Raw genomic sequence first — 16,554 nt, 5'->3', positions numbered from 1 at the left:
AGGGAATTGTCTCGGGACACCGGCCCTATCTCCATTCCAGGACTTGCGCCGTCCCCGGCCCGAACAAACCTTTGCGAGGCGAGAGGCTGCTCCAACCCGGGGAGGGGGCGGGGGGGCTCCAGCCCGCCCGGCAAAGCTGCCCGCTGCAGCCCGCTGCCCCACTGGAGAGGTGGGGGCAAGCAACTCGTGGCTCCTAAAACTCCCCGGAGCGACGTGGCTGCCGCACAGGGAGGGAAAGGAGGCACAGGAGGGCTGGCTCGCCTAACCCTGCCCGGCTGCTGCGGAGAGAAAGGCTGGGCTTGGTGTTTACATCAAGCGCGGCCCGGCAAGGCTAAGCGGGGCCTGCGGGGGCCGCCCCCCCGAGGCCGAGGCGCCCGGCAGACGCTGCCCTTACCCTGGTTGCGGATCGCTTGCTGGCTCTCCAAGCAGTTGGGCAGGTAGGGCCCGTTGGGGAACATCCTAGCCTGGCCGGAGGGCGGCTGGCTGGGCGGCGGGGCGCCGAAGGGCCCGTAGCGGCAAGCGCCGGCCGTGCCCGTGAACTGGCCGGAGAAGTGGACGGTGAAGGCGCTCAGGTATTGCTCCTCGTGCGGGTCCGACCCGTTCCAGCTCGGCTCCTGCTTGATGAAGGAGTGCGGCCCCAGCGAGCCGTAGGAGGCCCCCGGGGGGAAGTCCAGGACGGGAGCCCACTGCGCCGCGCTGCTCACCGGCATGGTGCAGTTGCTGTTGCCCGGCAGGGAGGGCACGGAGGGCAGCAGCGCGTTGAGGTCTCGGACATCGGAGCCCATCTGCTCGCAGACCTTCTGCCTGCCGCCGGGCAGCCAGTCTCCCCCCGGGCCGCACTTGTTCCAGGACACCTGGCCCCTGCCCGCCAAGCCGGAGGCCGGCTCCGGCTGCAGGCACCAGGCCGGCGAGCTCAGCCCTTTGGGGGAAGTTTGCTCCGCGACGCAGCTCCCCGGGTCCAGCCCTGCGGGAGCCGGCAACAGCGACAGGGAAAGGTTGTTCTCCAGGATCGCCTCCGGGGTTGCACCCGCTCCGCAGCGCAGGGCAGGGCGGGGTGTGCGTGTGTCTGTGTGTCCGCGTGTGTGTGTGTCTGTCTGTGCGTGTGTCCGTCTGTCCGTGCTAGGGGGGCACAGCCGCCTCGCACGCCTCACCTCGGATGCCTGCTCACCCTCAACTTTGCAAAGCTCAAATAGAGGCGCTTGCAGGGGAGGAGGAGTCAGCCACGCCGATCCTCCATTCACACAACCTCCGCCGAGGGGCTGCCCACAGCCCGCTGTGCTGAACCCAGCCGGACCAGACACGCGGGGGGGAGGGGGGAGACAAGGAGAGCCAGGGATGGAGGGGGAGAGGTTACTGTGGGAGAATATATCTCCCCTACACATGACTCCCACCCTTCTTCTGGTGCAAGCGCCACTAAATCTCACCCTAACGTCCCTTCGCTTTAGGAGAGACTTGCGAGACTGTTAGAGGGATCCAGGTGGCCAGTAAGTACGTGCTGGATGACTTCCCCCGCCAACTCCGTGCATGTCCGTGGGGACTCCCGAGGGCGGCGGGGTCGCAGGCCCTGGGGACGGCGCGGAGAAGCACCCGCCTCTGCAGGAGCCAGGGGAAGTGACCCCGCCCGGGGCGGGCGGACCCCGTCCCTGCGAGAGGAAAGTGTCTTTCCAGGTGCTTCTCCCGCTGTGGGAGGAATCCGCGTCCCCCTGAGCTCCTGCGGGGTCCGGGCTGCCTGCCCGATCCCCCCCCCGCCCCGCGCACACCGGCGCTCCCCGTCCCTATGCCTCAGGGGGCACCGGGCCGCGGCACGTCGCGCAGAGCCGGCCGTGCCCGGGCACTGAGGGCTCCGCCGGCGAGGGGAGGGGGCCCTTTGCAAGGGGACCGGGGCCGGCGTGGGTCCGGTCCCAGCCCCGTCCCTCCGATCTGCCCGTGTGTGAGAGAGCTTGGGCAGGCGGGGGAGGATCGCAGCGCTGTAAGTAACCTGCTTTTGGGAGATTCACCTGGCACTGCTCCTGGGAAGCCCCACACTCTCTCTTCCCTCCCCAGCCGCCTGGACTCAGCCCCGCAGCATGCATCCTGGGAGCGGCGGCGGGAGAGCCCCCGATGGCATCTTATACGTTATCCCTGGACGGTCCTTCCAGGCGACACGGCGGGTTTCGGGTCGGCCCTAGCAGCGAGGGATGCCATGATTTCCGCGGTGCGGTACCGGCAGGGAGCCCCGGGGCGGGCGGCAGAGCCCCGTGGGACGTGGCGATACCCGCCGCGGCCAAGCTCCTGCCGGGACCTGGGTCAGAGGCGAGCCCGCAGCCTCCCCCGCGGGAGACGCTCTCACCGAACGCGAGAAGAGTGATCCTGCCGTCTTCCTTCAAAACTGCTAATTAATAATCACCCGGGGGAGGGGGGGGGAGTGTGCTTCTACGAGCACGCGTGGGACAGCTCCTGGGAGCTGCGCCCCGATGCAGCGTACTCGCGAAGGCAGAGTACGCGGGGGAAGCACCGCATCTTCACCGGCCCCTGTTAAAACCACGGCACCGAAACCGCCGCCGGGGCCATCGCTCGGCGCACACCCAGCAGCGCACAGCCGCATCCTCCCCGGCCGCCTCACCCTCCCTTTGCGGCTAAAGTAATAAAAGAAACGCCGTGAACATTTACCTGCCGCTGGGAAGACCGAGCCCGTTGTCTTCCCGGTGACAATTTACACTTCGGTGTTTCCTTCCCCCCCGGCATGAAAGGTTACCGCAAGCATCGCCAATCTTGAAACGATGTTTTAAAATTCAAAGGGTAAACGCTACAACAAAAGAAATTAAAAGAGCTCGTTGTTAGAGTAGCCAAGTATAATTTCATTTTCTCTTTAAACTCTTTAACCAAAAGCGTCGGGTTTCGTTATTAGTGAAACGAGTTTAATTTTCACAAACTATCTTCAGAGGATTCCCTTTTAAAACTTCTCTTTTGATGCGTAAATCTATTTATTACGGAAATCTACGTGTAACGTAAGAGCGAAAGATTTGTTGATTGTCTTTGCTGATATTAAAGAACGCCTAAGTTTACAGGATCTGCCGCTTCTGATGAGTACACTCAAAGCTAAACCACTCTCGGGCGGCATTTCGGAACGCAGCCCGTGCCCGTGAGGGGGGAGCGCGCTGCCCTTGCTGACACCGCCGGCCCCCGGCGCTCGCCCCCGCGTTGCTCCCGCTCCCTGACCGCATTGGGGGTCCCTGCACACCGCAGTCACCCTGTACCCACAGGGCCCTGAGGGGCCGCCGGGAGGTGCAGAATCGGGAGCGGGGCTGCTGCTGGATTTGCTCGTTTCTGTGGTGGACCGACACCTGAGGTTGGTCCCTTTCATCTCCGGCTCTAAAATCGACAACGTATGCACAGAAATAGAAGTCTTCGGCCAGCCTAAGCGGAGTATTTAATTTCCCGTGAAAACTAGACCTTTCCTGGGGCAAACAGAAAAAGACTTTCCCGCAGCGGACTATTTTTCGAACTAGTGCGGCTGTTTCTTTTCTTGAAAGAACCTTGCTTGATAAATCTTCTTGAAAGGGAAAGATGTTTTCTTGATCGCTTAGGTCTGCGTTATTCCACCTGGGAGGAAGAACTGCCGAAGTCCTTCCAAACCTTCGCCTCTCTCGCCCTTCCCAGCGGTGAAAGAAGAAGACCCCTTGGCCATCAGCGCATCCTCCCTCCCCGCGGCTGCCGGCAGCGCCTGCAGCGAGGCAGGGGAAAGCAGTGCTCGGCCGGGGGGGCTCCGGGGCCGCCAGCTCAGCCCCGCGCAGCGCCGTGCACCGGCACCTGCGCCCTCCCGGGCCGCCTCAGCCGTGCGGGGCACGGAGCGGGCCCGGCGCAAACCGGGAGGGCGCGTCCCGGGGATGTCCCGGGAGAAACCCTCAGCGGTGCAGCCCGAGGAGGAGGGGGGGAAGCTCAGGCCCTGGGAACGGGCTGGGGACTTTTGGGAAACGGCCAGCGCCACTTTCCGCAGCCGTTCCCTCCCAGCCAGCACCAGGGAGAGAGAAAAATCTCCTGCTCCACTGCAAAGCGGGGGCACATTTCTAGCCCAAGCCGGGAGCGCTGGCAGCAGGTCCCCTCGGGAGCGCCCCGGTATCCCGAGAGGAGCTTCTCCTCTGGGCAGGGGACATTTGCTCGCCCCTTCCCCGGAGATCCCGACCCCGATTCCAGGCGCACTCCGGCGTAGATCACCCCACGCCCCGCAAACCGGGCGCCCGCGTCCGGGCCTCGGTGCCCAGCTGAAAGCAATGGCCGGAGAGACGGCAGTTCAGGAACAGCATCTCCTTTGCCGGTGTCCAGACCCAGGAGGTCCGGAACTTTTTGCCCTTTCCCCTCGTACAAACATGGCCCGATCCAAATCTCTGCCAGGCAGCAATCAGGCTTTACTGTTTTGCCCGCTATTCCATAGCTATGGCAATTCCTGATAATGCTCAGTCTTTGACTGTGCTCGAAGACATACTCTACAAGATTAAACAACAGATATTTCCTGGACGAGGATTATTCTACTGAGAGTCCCACTCGATCCCGGGCAAAACGGGCTCGGGAACCTGCTCCAACCTGAGCAGCGCTGAAGCACCTCCCCAGCCGGCGTTTTCCCGTTCCGCTTTCTCCCCTGCCATGCTAACCAATTAAGGGACGGGTAACTTACTGCACTTTACTAAACTCATAAATGATTCCCTCGCGGCTCGGAGGTGGGGGAGACTGACTTGAACAGAGATAAATCCCCAGCCCTTCCAATCCTGCTCACGCCGCTCACAGCACGCAGGGGGATCTGTCTCCTTTCATTCAGGGAGCTGATCGGAGTTTGAGTATTTAAGTGCCAAGAGCAGCAGAAACAAGGCTGCGAAGCATCTCCCAGGAGCGCAGGGCGCAGAGGGGCAGGAACTCATCACGGCGGGCCCAATCCTGCATTGCTCGCTGCCTCCCCCCGCCTCGCCGAGCACTGCGGGCACCACGGGAGCGGGGAGCCCCCGGCAAGGCGGGACCGGCCTTCCCTGCCTGGGCTGACGGGGACACTGGCAGCTTTCGAGCTGGCGAGAGGACATTTTGTTTATCCTCTGAGGGGAAAAAAGCCTTTTTTGATGGCACAAGGAGGGAAGGGTGCTTGCCCTCTCCCCGGCTCTCCGCTGAGCGGAGCAGGGCGCAGGCGGGGCGGGCGCGAAGGTCGCTCCGAGGCCGGGGACCCCGGCCCCAAGCCGACTCTCCGGCCAGCGGGGGTTCGGAAATAGCCGCGGCGGGACTGCGCGGCGGGCAGCTCCTCGGCGCCGGCGGAGCTGTGCACCTCCCTTCGTCCCGGCGCCATCCCCGGCTCCGCCGGCCCCACCACTCGGGGGAGCGCGGCCCGCGACCCCGCCAGCTGAACGCTCCCCGCGCCCCCCGCGGGCGGTGCGCGCCGCTGCAGGCCCCGCCGGCCCGGCACCGCGGAGGGCAGCGGCGGCAGTGGCGGCGGCGGCGGCGGGGCGAGCTCCCGGCAACCGAGCCGCCTCCCCAGCGCCTCGACCGCCGTGCGGCGACGGAGCACCGAGGGCCGGGCCCGGCCGGTCGGCCGGCGGGGCTCAGGCCATTATTTTACCGTAAATCTTTGAAACGCTGGAACTAATTACGGAGAGGATATGTCTCAATTTGTTCCGCATTAGTGCCGCGCCGGGACGCAGGCACCGAGCACGGGAAATTGATGAGCCCAACCCAGCCCAGCCCAGCCCCGCCGGGAGCGCGGCCCGAGCCGCGGCGCGGCCCTGACCCCGCGTTCAACCCGGCGAGCGGCCCGGGGGGCGGCGGCGCTCCGCCTCCCGCACCTGCGGGGCCCCGCCGCGCCGCCCCGGCCGCCCGCACCCCCCCGCGCCCGGACGGTGCCCGCTTCAGTGCTGGAGGGGTGCGAGGTGGGGCTCAAGCGAGGTACGAGGTACTACGGGGGCTCTGCTAAATTTATTAGCGTACTGCTAAGACGAGGCTCGGTATAAATCACGGAGCTGTATAGGGCCATAAAGTATCCCTATGTGTCCCGCCCTCGCCGGGGTTCTAGTGAATAGGAGTTCATAGAAAGCCGGGTATCAGTAACATCTTTCAGATCTGGCACATGTGACATTTTGAAAGTCTTGGATAGACAACGGGATATACTTAGGGGGCAGCTAAAACTATAACATAGGACTGTTACAGGTATTTGGTACTTACAAAAGAAGTTGGGGAAAAAAAGCTCTTAGGTAATATGCTCAGTTCTTGGCATTATCTCTAATGGTTTTGAAAGTAATAAAATTATGTTGGGAGGGGAAAATAAAAAGAAAATTCTAAAACTTAGTACATTATAAATGGATGTATGGTAACTGAGATCTAAGGAATTAATTTCTCCCTGCTTGTAGAATGCAGATCCCACTATAAAGGCATACTGAACTCTAAATGTGATAATAGGGAAACAAATCAGTAACGATACCTCTCACGGACACAAATCCGAAGCATTCTTTGAGCCACCTGGAACACCATCTTTGAATATGGGTACACATTGGAAATATAAACCAAACATTTATACATTCAAAAGTGTTAGGAAAACTCCAGCTGAAGTGGACCTGCTGTCCCCAGCCACACACTGCAGTATTTCTGGTACCTCATGGGTAAGGAAAGGCAGTTTGTAGCTGAGGCCACCAGCAGCCTCTGGTCTCACTAACGGTTGGGTATTACAGGACAGGGACAGAAGATAAATTGTCCTTTACCCGTTTCTCCAGTAGACTGGCCATGAACATGTTTTCCTAAACACTAACCATCCATGCCTTTATCTTTCCACTTAATTCTTGAACAAACACACTTTAACAATGCAAGCAAAGTCAAATCTCACTTTGTTCTCGCAAAGCCCTTTTGCAGCCCTGTTCAAAGACACTCTCTTACCAGCCCTCCTCAGTGGGAAACTAGTGGGGCTCCAGTAAGGCTGGTCTGTCTTACCTCAGCTGAGGATCTAAAACCCTTTTCATGGGATTCTGTTCTCATCCTACACGCTTCAGAGGAATTCACGCATGTAAGCAGCTGACTAAGGGTGCTTTAGCGCAAGAGTGGTCCCACTGAAATCAGTGCTTAAGGACTTCAGTCCACTGGGGTCTAACGCCTTGTACCACGCAGTGGGGAAAGCCAAGCTTATCCTCTTTGCCTACGGATGTTCAGTGAGTGCAGAAGACAAGCAGTGAAGACAAGGTGCCTAGTCCCTAAAGCAGACAAGGAACAAAAGGTCCGGGGTTCTGTTCAATACCTTCTACACGCTCCAGAGAAATGGAAGAGGTGACAGTACTTTTGCCAGAACACTGGAGGAGTCCAGCAGTATTTGTGCAGTGCTTGGAGACCTTGGGTAAGCAAAGAAACGCAGATGGTTGTTGTGTTATGCAGCAGAGCTCCATGTGATCTGCCAGTGATGTGACCTGTGAGGGGGTGGCAGGGCTGGAGCTGGAGAGCTATTGCAACACGGAGAGTCCCTGCTCCCAGCCCCATTAGCACAGCATACGTCAACAGCTCCTTCACAGCCTGGGGAGAGATTCCACTGCCCTCAGCCCCCCAGCACAGCCCTTTAGCTTCGTTAGTAACTGAGCATACCCAGCCCTTCATCTAACTGCAGCTACATAAAGGTACGTGTCTCTTTTCTCTCTCTGGACTATATGTACTGATACATGTAGATTGCAGCAATACACAAAAGGCAAACAAGCTCATTTTTCTCATCTAGTTGGCTGGAAGCAACAGGCAGCAAAAATGTAGCTCCAACCAAAACAAGAGTTTTCCCAGTTCTTTATTCTGAGGCTTCCCACTCAATATATTTTTTTCTTCAAAACCAAAGCTTTACAGTCTGTCCCTTGTGTATGTATCACATGCTGCTGCATGGGATATCTGGTCTGCCCATGAGGGTGAACGGTCATCTGAAAACTCCATGGCTTCAGGGCCTCAGCCCAAGAGAGATCTGCTGCAGGCCCTGGTGCCCTCCACAGAATCGAGTACAACCTAACGGGGCTGTGCAGGTGCCTGCACGGTTCTCATCAGCATGTCACTGCAGGACTCGGCTGTTTTCACGTTTGTGACTGTCACTGTTCAGCAGCAGGCTCTGCTGACCCTACTGCCACCAAGACAGCTTTGCCAGACAAGTCATGCTGAGAGTGAGCTATGCAGGGACAGTTGGAGATGAAGCTTGCAGGGAGAGGTAGGGGAAGAAAGGAGAGCAGGGAGGGAGCCCATGTGTTGAACTTGCCTTAGAAGTCAAGTCTTCATGAGACACAGGAGATTCCTTTCCCTTCAGATTTTATATATGTTTGATTCCTCTACATTTGTCTGAGTACTGCTATGACACAGGAATTAAAAGCACTGAGAGTTTGCTGTAGCCGTTGAGTTATGGACTCAGACTGATCAAATCTACTGCTTGTTTTTCCTTCCTATTACATGAAAGCAGGGTTCAATAAAGTTCAGATTGGAACTAAGACCTACTTTTGTGATGTCTTGACAAACCTTTCTTGAAATACTTAACATGTTAGTTGAAAAGAAAGAAGCACAAAGAAACCCTGTCAACTTGTTATTTATGTTTTTTAAAATGAAACAATGAAAGGAACAACTAAGTAAGTGTGATTCCTTTCTCTAGATTGCACTATCATAGATTAATAGCTCTATGAACAGAATTGCAAGTAGCACCATCATGCTAATCAAGATATTAAAAACGTTTATGAGCAGTTGCTTAGAAAAAACAAGATAAAGCCTATGGAAATCTGATACTGGTCAATGGTGCATTTATTCAAAACATAATACTCACTTCAAGTCTCCATAAATCCTTTGCAAATGAAACTTCCATTGTGATCACTGTTCCAGATCTAAATGATTTATTTTTTTTTTCTTTGGTAGACATTAGATATATCTCAGAATGTACAAGTTATGTACCTATTGATACAGAGATAACCATGCCCCCATGAGATAATAAATATTAAATTCAAATAAGATAATTCAAAGAAGGAGTGTCTTTTTAAGAAGATTTGTTATTTATTTATTAGTGGATTAACTTACATGAAAAAACTCACATTTCTGTGTGATTTGTTTCAAAATTCAGGGCTTCCACAGTTCCAACCAGTTAGCTCTTGGGAGCAGAGCAAACGTTGGATTACGTGCAGTTTCAAAACTGGGTTCTTAGCAACATTTATTTCATTGCTTCACCCTGAGCAGAAGCAGCCTTTGCAATTTCTATGTACATTTGAGGAAATGGATTCTACTGCTTTGAGCAGCTGCTAGAAAACAAGGAATATACTGAAAGGCCAAGCAGAAGAGACACAGCAGGAAAACAGTCTGTTAGCCCATTTTCCTAACTCCATGATCTGAGCTTCCCAATGTGTAGAAGCCTTGTGGTCTTCACTACTTCTGGGTTTCTGGGTTTTTGCACACTTCTCTCCTAATTGTTCAAATCCAAATGGATTCTCAGTTATCAATTTATTCTCAGAACCTCTGGGCAGAAGTAAAAATAAGTTCAGCAAATTGGTTGGATATCAGCTAAAGACACACTTAATTTTTAATCAGATAAACTTCTCTCAGAGGAACTACTGGAGTCAGCTTTAGCCAGACACCAGATCTATAATGAAATAATTCTACGTATGGGTAACATGAACACCTTGTAATAGCTACATATGCTTTATCATGGAACGAAAGTTCTTGAATAAGTTGAATAAGTTCTTGAATAATTTTCCTTATTTTACTAATCTCTGTTTAAGCATAAAAAAACTCTCCAGCCAAATAAGGATTACAGAGTATTTCACACTTGCAATATGCTCCACTCCAACACCATCTATTGATAATATCCATCCAGATACTGTAAAGGTTTGGCCCCAGATTTATGGGGGCCAACACAAAGGCATATGCAATTGCCACCTTATGCATCTTCAGAGATCGTGTCCCTTCAGATAGCTGAAAGCAACCTTGCAGTCTCCTGCACTTAGCATCAAAGAAACAGGATCAATCCCATAACCACAGTAAACACATTTGCATGCAAAAGCTCAGAGGAGGTAGGTTTTCTTCAAGAGCTGTAGTATTGTTTAGTAATCCCAACCAAAAGAGAAGCCATGGGCTGGCCAGCACACAAAGGATGCTCTGGGCTGCCCAGCAAACGCAAGGAATCCAAAGAACCTCAAACACAGTTAAAAGATGGGAAGTACTATCCACTCCTGGATGCCAAGTTACCAGGTGACTACAGTGCTATGCTTTGTGGAGCACTGCGAGGCTCTGAATAGTCTTGTACAACTTTTCCCAAATCACAGAAGTCCCCGGGGAAACTTCAGTAATCAAACAAGATCTCGCGGTCAGGAAGCTTTTCTTCATCCAGCCAATTTTATTTCCCCTTCATCATTCCATCTATTACTCATTACATCCTCCTGCCAAACTCGACATAATTCTTCTTTCTCTCTCTCTCATGCTTACATGTTTCAGTTACATATAGACCATTATGTTCTTTCACCCCAGCTTTTTCTACCCCTTATTCAGGCTGCACGTATTTAGTCCTTTTCATTTTTCCTACTGTCCTCCTCTGAGCTCCCTCCAACAGCATCCCTCCAGAATAGAAGCACTCCGAGGTGAACTGAATATTCTGCAAACAATTACGTTTGGCAGACTCTAAATGTAAGGACACACAAACCAATGACTAAATCACCTTGAACAACAGAGTGAGAGTTCAAAGCCATAAAATTGTCAAATCAGGATAGGGAACTTTGGATGACACTGCAAGATCAACTTCACAGGACGCCCTCAAATAATAATGTCTTCAAAAAATTCCCTGGTCTGCTTTATGGTCCTTGTCTCAAGGAATGTGTCATTAAGTACATGCAGTGATTTTTACGTACAAAATATTTTATAAGCATTCTGCCACTGTAACATTAGGAAGATACTGGTAAGTGCATATTATCCGTACAATCTTATAATATATTCTTGAGACACAACTTGATTATTGCTGCAAGATACTAAAGTTCATGTAAAGGCAACTTTTTACCCCATTAAATCACTTATTGTTGAGCAACTCATGCTTAAAACATCAGAACATCAGCGCGTTACACAGTTACAATAGTTTGCTTCTATCATCATATCCTGCTTCAAAGAAACAGCTTCCACAGCCTTTCACTGCTAGAAACTTGTGGTTCTTATCTATAAACAAGGCAAGGTCATTCCACAAACCAGAGTATATTACAAATTACACTTCGTCTACATAATTTACAATTTTATAAGCTCATGTTGAAAGACTTCAAGTTTAGTCATCTGACGATGGTGAACATGGTAATTTATCTCTTCAAAACCTAGAAGCACTATATATTTGAAATTGGGTTTACATCCAGTTAGGAAAGACAGTTACCTAGATATCCATTTTTGCTAAACTTTATCAGCTTTATGACTAGACATTGATAATGGTGTATGTTTGTGTAAGGTGCCAAAACTGACACAGAGCTACATTATCACTCCCTGAACTCAGAGTTTGGTTTTCCTTTTATAGCAGAAGAGACAAGTGAAGTCACTGGAACTTCAGAGCACACATCAGCCCTGAGGAAAGAGGCGAGAGACAGGTACTGGTGCTGCGACATGCAATGCAGCATGTTAAATGAGCTGCATGCAACACACAGATAAGCAGTAACTTCTTTTTTAATCTGTGGAAGGTTTCAGGTTTAGAGTGAGCCCTGATGCTTTCTGCACCTTGTCCAAAGTGCGTGCTGGGACTGCTCTAACAGCACAGTCCATTTAGGGTCACTGAAACTTTTACCATGCCTGGGAGAAGGGCAATGGCCACAGAATTAAGACAGCTACTATGTGACCTGTGGGAGCTCTCAATGCCTAAGCAAGAAACATCTGGGCATCTTTCAAAATGGAAAGGGCAACTGGCAGATTTAAAGGATCATGAATACATAATGGGAAGGAGACATCTCAGTGAAGCACCTGCATCTACCTGCTAAGCCTGCACCTCTGTGGAGCAGAAATGGCTCATAATGTGCACGTCCCAAGCCAAGCCCAAATATTTGTACTAGAACTACAGTCTTACGGGATGGTTTCTGTCTTTCCGTAAAGCTACTCTTTCCCTCCCCGCCTGACTCCCGTGCTTGTTCTCCTCCCCCTGAATTTGTTCTTGTTATAAAAAAGAAGGATGCACTCCATTTCGGTCTTTCCTAGGTAACTGAAAGGAGCTACAAAACACAGAGCATTTGCAGATAATTGTCATGCCAAAGACAAAGGCACTCCGATTACCTGACATGCATTTACCAGGGGAAAGGGAGTGACGGGAGTCTTAGCCCTCCTCCCCTCTCCCCTGCCTTTAACACTGGCTGCGGTGGCATATGGCTCTGCCTCACCTCATGCAGTCCTGGACTCTCGGCTGTTCTCTGACTTTTCCCACCGTGAACTGGGGTCACGTTCTTTCTTGATTATGGCCAGAAAAAATAGGTGGCACAAGGTATGCAAGGTATCAGGCCCTATGACCACTGACAAATCTCCAAGTACTTACGTGGATTATGTTGGAAGCATATTCCTAGAGATATTGTTCATGTTTATAAAGTCTTTTGGGGTGAACATTGCTCAATGGAAAAGCAGCATAGAAATTTAACAAAAGCCACGCTGCAAAATGTAAAAAAGTAATTCTCCCACAGGAACTGAAAGGCATTTCATACATGTCCAATGAGACATTAAAAATAATTATGTGGAAGAGTAATAGCTCCCTTGGTTGTTTTAATATATTTTTGTCTACAAACAAGAAACGTTCTCTAAACTGCTGCCTTGGCTTGGCTTGAAAGGTCTCTCAAACAAAAGCCCTTCAAGTGACCCTTAGATTATTAAAGCTCAGTAACAATGAATGTGGATCTCAGTTCAAACAAAGACTGTAAAAATAAAAAGACAGCAGTTTTGGTCTTGGAAGTGAGTATGCCTCAATAAACTGGAAACACATAGAATGTATTTTTGATCAAAAGTCATACCTTCTCTGAACAAAACCAAAAACGTTTGTCTAAAGTTTTCAACATTGTTTTTCTCTCAAACAGTAATTGCAAATAGCCTCACTTCTGGTACAAATGGAAAGGTTGGATGCTGTGTCTGAATTTAAACTTCACAGAGTTCATTCAGAGAGCACTTCAGATCACCAAGGTTTTTTTTGATTTTATTCTTAATGATTTTTCCTCAAAAACTTGCTAAATGTCATTAGTATCATCGGAAACATTTGTGGTGAACAAAAAATGCCAGCAATGCCAAATTACAAAGCTTAAACACTCTGATCTGTGTCTCCCATGAGAAAGATACAAAGGTTGAGATGTTCAATGACAGACATTAATGTCAGATGCCAAAGCAGGAAAAGCAAACATTCGAGTGGGGAGAGATATATAGGCCCCATAGAATATCTTGTTTTGAAAGTCATATGTCATTTAAATGGCCTTTATAACTGAAGTAGTTAATTAAGAATATATTTTTGTGTAGTTTGCAAACAGAACATAGGCTGCTGCCAGTTGATAGAGTCAGTTTTGCACTTGTGAGCTGGAGGCACAACTTTTTGGTATCTGCTTCACTTCTGTGAGTGCCAACGGCTATGCACAGCACTCCCTCTAGGCATAGGCCAAAAAGGATGTCACCAAAGCAAGTGGACCGTACAAAACGTCAAAATGATCACAGTTCCACCTCCTTTGTGTCTGCCAGACTTGCTCTTGCAGCCAGTGAAAGAACTGGAGAAGTAGGACTGTAGCTATAGCTGGGAGAAGGGGATGACCTTCCTGAAGGACAGTGGTCCTCTGACCTTTCCACCTAGCTCACCAGGCAGCTCACCAGCCCCTCGCCAGTTGCTCTGGCTTTCTGAGTGTGCCCTAGTCTTACTTTTCCCTCCTACTCTCCTTCCTTTAGAAGAAGCAGCCTAGCTCTCCCATCTCTGCAGCACACTCATCAAATTTGTATCATGAGCTCCACTGGCTATTATCAACACAGTGGCATCAAGCAGACACAAGTGTTTAGCCATTTCTTAGCTGGGTAGACCATGTCATACTAAAACTCTCTCTGATGTTTTCATTACGGAAGTTCACCACCACTGGTAGAGCTGAACAGATGGATAAAAATGCAACACATCTTCCCTCTATACATTAACAAAGGAAGACAATGGATGTGTAGAAATGATTCCTCTCATTTGCCATGGCCGACCAACCTTGTCTCTCCTTTGTGAAATTTCTGAACAGAAAGCTCAAACGGGCTTGATATTTGTAATAGAGAAAGTACAGACAAAACTGTGCATCTGCTTTAAACAGCTTGGAAGCCGTAACATCACTTCTCGACACGGGGATGCTTAATGACTGGAACTGGATTAGTATCCTTGCTGACCAAAGCTTTCTATTCAACCTATTTCTATTCAGAGCAGTAAATTAGCTACCTTTGTGTTGTGCCTGATTCCTGCCCAGGGGGTTAGGGAGATGTTTGTTCTGCATAACCATGGCAACAAAGTTGGCAATTAGCATCAAGTTTGGCTATTCCTGTGAACAGGAATTACCCTGTGAACTCCATTTACCAGACACCAAGCAGCCAGCAGTGTGACAATTATGCATTTAACACATGATGCATTTAATACTGTCAAGACTGGATTTGAATACAGTAATAATAACAGACACTATAACCTACCAATCTACCTCTTTCTCACTCTCTCCCACATTTCAAGACATTTGTATTTTGTCTTGGATTTAGTGAGCATCTCCTGCCTGAACAATCATCTCTTTGCTCTCGCATTGCAAAGACTAATGCACTAAAGCTCACCCGTAGCATGGAGTGATCACACAGGTCCCTGAAAGTATAACTTCTCTTAGTACATATTACACAATGCATTAAATGAAATACAGGACAAAAATTAGTAAGTATATGCAGGAGGAAAATGTTTCTGAATGAAATCTGGAAATGAAGACGGATGAAAAGAAGACATATAATTTACTGAATAGACTAATAGTTGAGAATGTCGTTACTGATGTTCTTCAAAGCACTGATTTACTTTTTATGCAAATTCACAATCCTTAAACGCAGGAATCTCCTCTCTGTTCTGTGTTTATACAGTGCTTAGAACAGTATGGCACTGGTCTGCCACCAGGGTTCCTAAGTGCTTCAGCAGTACAAATAAAGAACAGCAGCAGATGAAAACTAATTATTAGAAAATCTCAATCCTTAACAGCTTAGCTTAACATCTGGTACTAAGAAACTAGGGCCCGGGTTTCAGCAGAATTCTCAGAGTGACTGATCACTTTTGCCAGTTGCATAATTTTTATAGTTCGTACAACTCTTCTTACTCTAAAGTTAGACAGATGATGATAGCTTTGATGGTCTCCTGTAGTTATCTTTTTATTATTGTTCTTTCTATATAACGGTATAGTAATAGTAATTAGTTCCTTGGTCAGAAAGGAAACCCTACTCATGTTGTGTCTCTGCAAACACCAAGATCACATAATGACCTGCAGTGCATTACAAAATGCTGATCATAATTGTAGAATGAGTTAGGAAAAGGAAGATGAATTTGAGAGAAACTGGGTCATATCTTTTTTCCACGAGGATGGACAATCAATTAATGTTGATGGCTGCTCATGAAGAGGAAACTAAACACCTTTATTGTTTAAATATGACATGGCAATACATGCCAAAAGACTCCATCCTGGTATTCATTTCTATCTGTCAACAAAAAAGCCCAAACAGAAGCATGATGTCTGTTCAAGGAAATGGCAAACTAGGACTTGTCATTTCAAAAGGCCACGGTTTATTAATACTTAAGGTGTACTTAGCCATTTCTTTATCATTTTTGATCTTCTGTATTAAGTAAAGCTACCTAACCTGAACACCTGAAACCATGCTAAGGTGAGGAGAAAAACACTTTTGGACTAATACCATAACCTTTTAAGATGTCAGCAAAGTCTCACAAAGACAGCAACATTTGGGCAATGCATCAAATGTAGAGGGAAAGAAGAGGGATAGCAAAGCAATAGCATCATGACAGCAAAAATTCTGTGAAGCCAATATAAACTAGGCAGGACTAGCTGTGCCATGCTTTGCTTGTAAAATACGTAAAGAAATAAATCCACTGCTTTTTTTAAAAGCAAAATATGCATAAACTGACAGAAAAGTACTAACATGCTTAAAGTATCATTTCATATGCATATGTAGTTTAATCCAAGCTGTTAGCAAGTCTTGGAAAACAAAGCAAAAATATTTTATCTTGGTTCAAGCAAAGCATTTGAAGGCAGGTCCCCTTAGGAAAAAGGCTTATGTGATTGCACTGCCAGTCCATCTGTCTCTCGAATAACTTCTCAATCTCAGATCTGTTTCAGCCAAATTCTGTAGAGACATGACATTCCTAGTAACAACCTTCAAGAAACTGGCAGCTCAGTAGAAACAAAGGGACCTAAACTAGTGCCCCCCCACTAAAGAAGCACTGCCGTATGAGCTCAGCAGTTATTTGCACAGTTGGGCTCCTCCCAGGCCAGTTACTCATTAGAACTAACTACAGTATGTCCTACCATTGCCGAGCTGTTATCTGGGGAGAAGTAAGGGAAGTGAAGGTAGTGGGAGGGGAGGGAATCACAGGGGACA

General features: G+C 49.6%; 1 protein-coding gene and 1 long non-coding RNA gene across 5 annotated transcripts in view; one reads left to right on the top strand and one right to left on the bottom strand.

Moving 5' to 3' along the window:
- Nucleotides 1–1,156, bottom strand: part of WT1 (WT1 transcription factor) — a 37,370-nt gene extending 36,214 nt beyond the window's left edge. For 3 of the 4 annotated variants that reach the window (XM_075163252.1, XM_075163253.1, XM_075163255.1), the window contains exon 1: nucleotides 395–822. In XM_075163252.1, the coding sequence (XP_075019353.1) occupies nucleotides 395–785 (391 nt within the window). In that variant the 5' untranslated portion in view covers nucleotides 786–822. Of the gene's footprint in view, nucleotides 1–394 lie in introns of all 4 variants that reach the window. The other variant, XM_075163256.1, reaches the window with a different exon arrangement.
- Nucleotides 1,157–1,406: 250 nt separating this feature from the next.
- On the top strand, nucleotides 1,407–3,049 carry LOC142088185 (uncharacterized). The gene is made up of 2 exons (XR_012675756.1): nucleotides 1,407–1,488; nucleotides 2,044–3,049. It is a non-coding gene; the product is annotated as an uncharacterized LOC142088185 (long non-coding RNA).
- Nucleotides 3,050–16,554: the final 13,505 nt, after the last annotated feature.

Source organism: Calonectris borealis, chromosome 14 (genome assembly GCF_964195595.1).
Source record: "Calonectris borealis chromosome 14, bCalBor7.hap1.2, whole genome shotgun sequence".
NCBI classification, from domain to species: Eukaryota; Metazoa; Chordata; class Aves; order Procellariiformes; family Procellariidae; genus Calonectris; species Calonectris borealis.
Note: the sequence above shows the minus strand (reverse complement) of the source record. Positions and strands in the feature narration are given on the sequence as shown.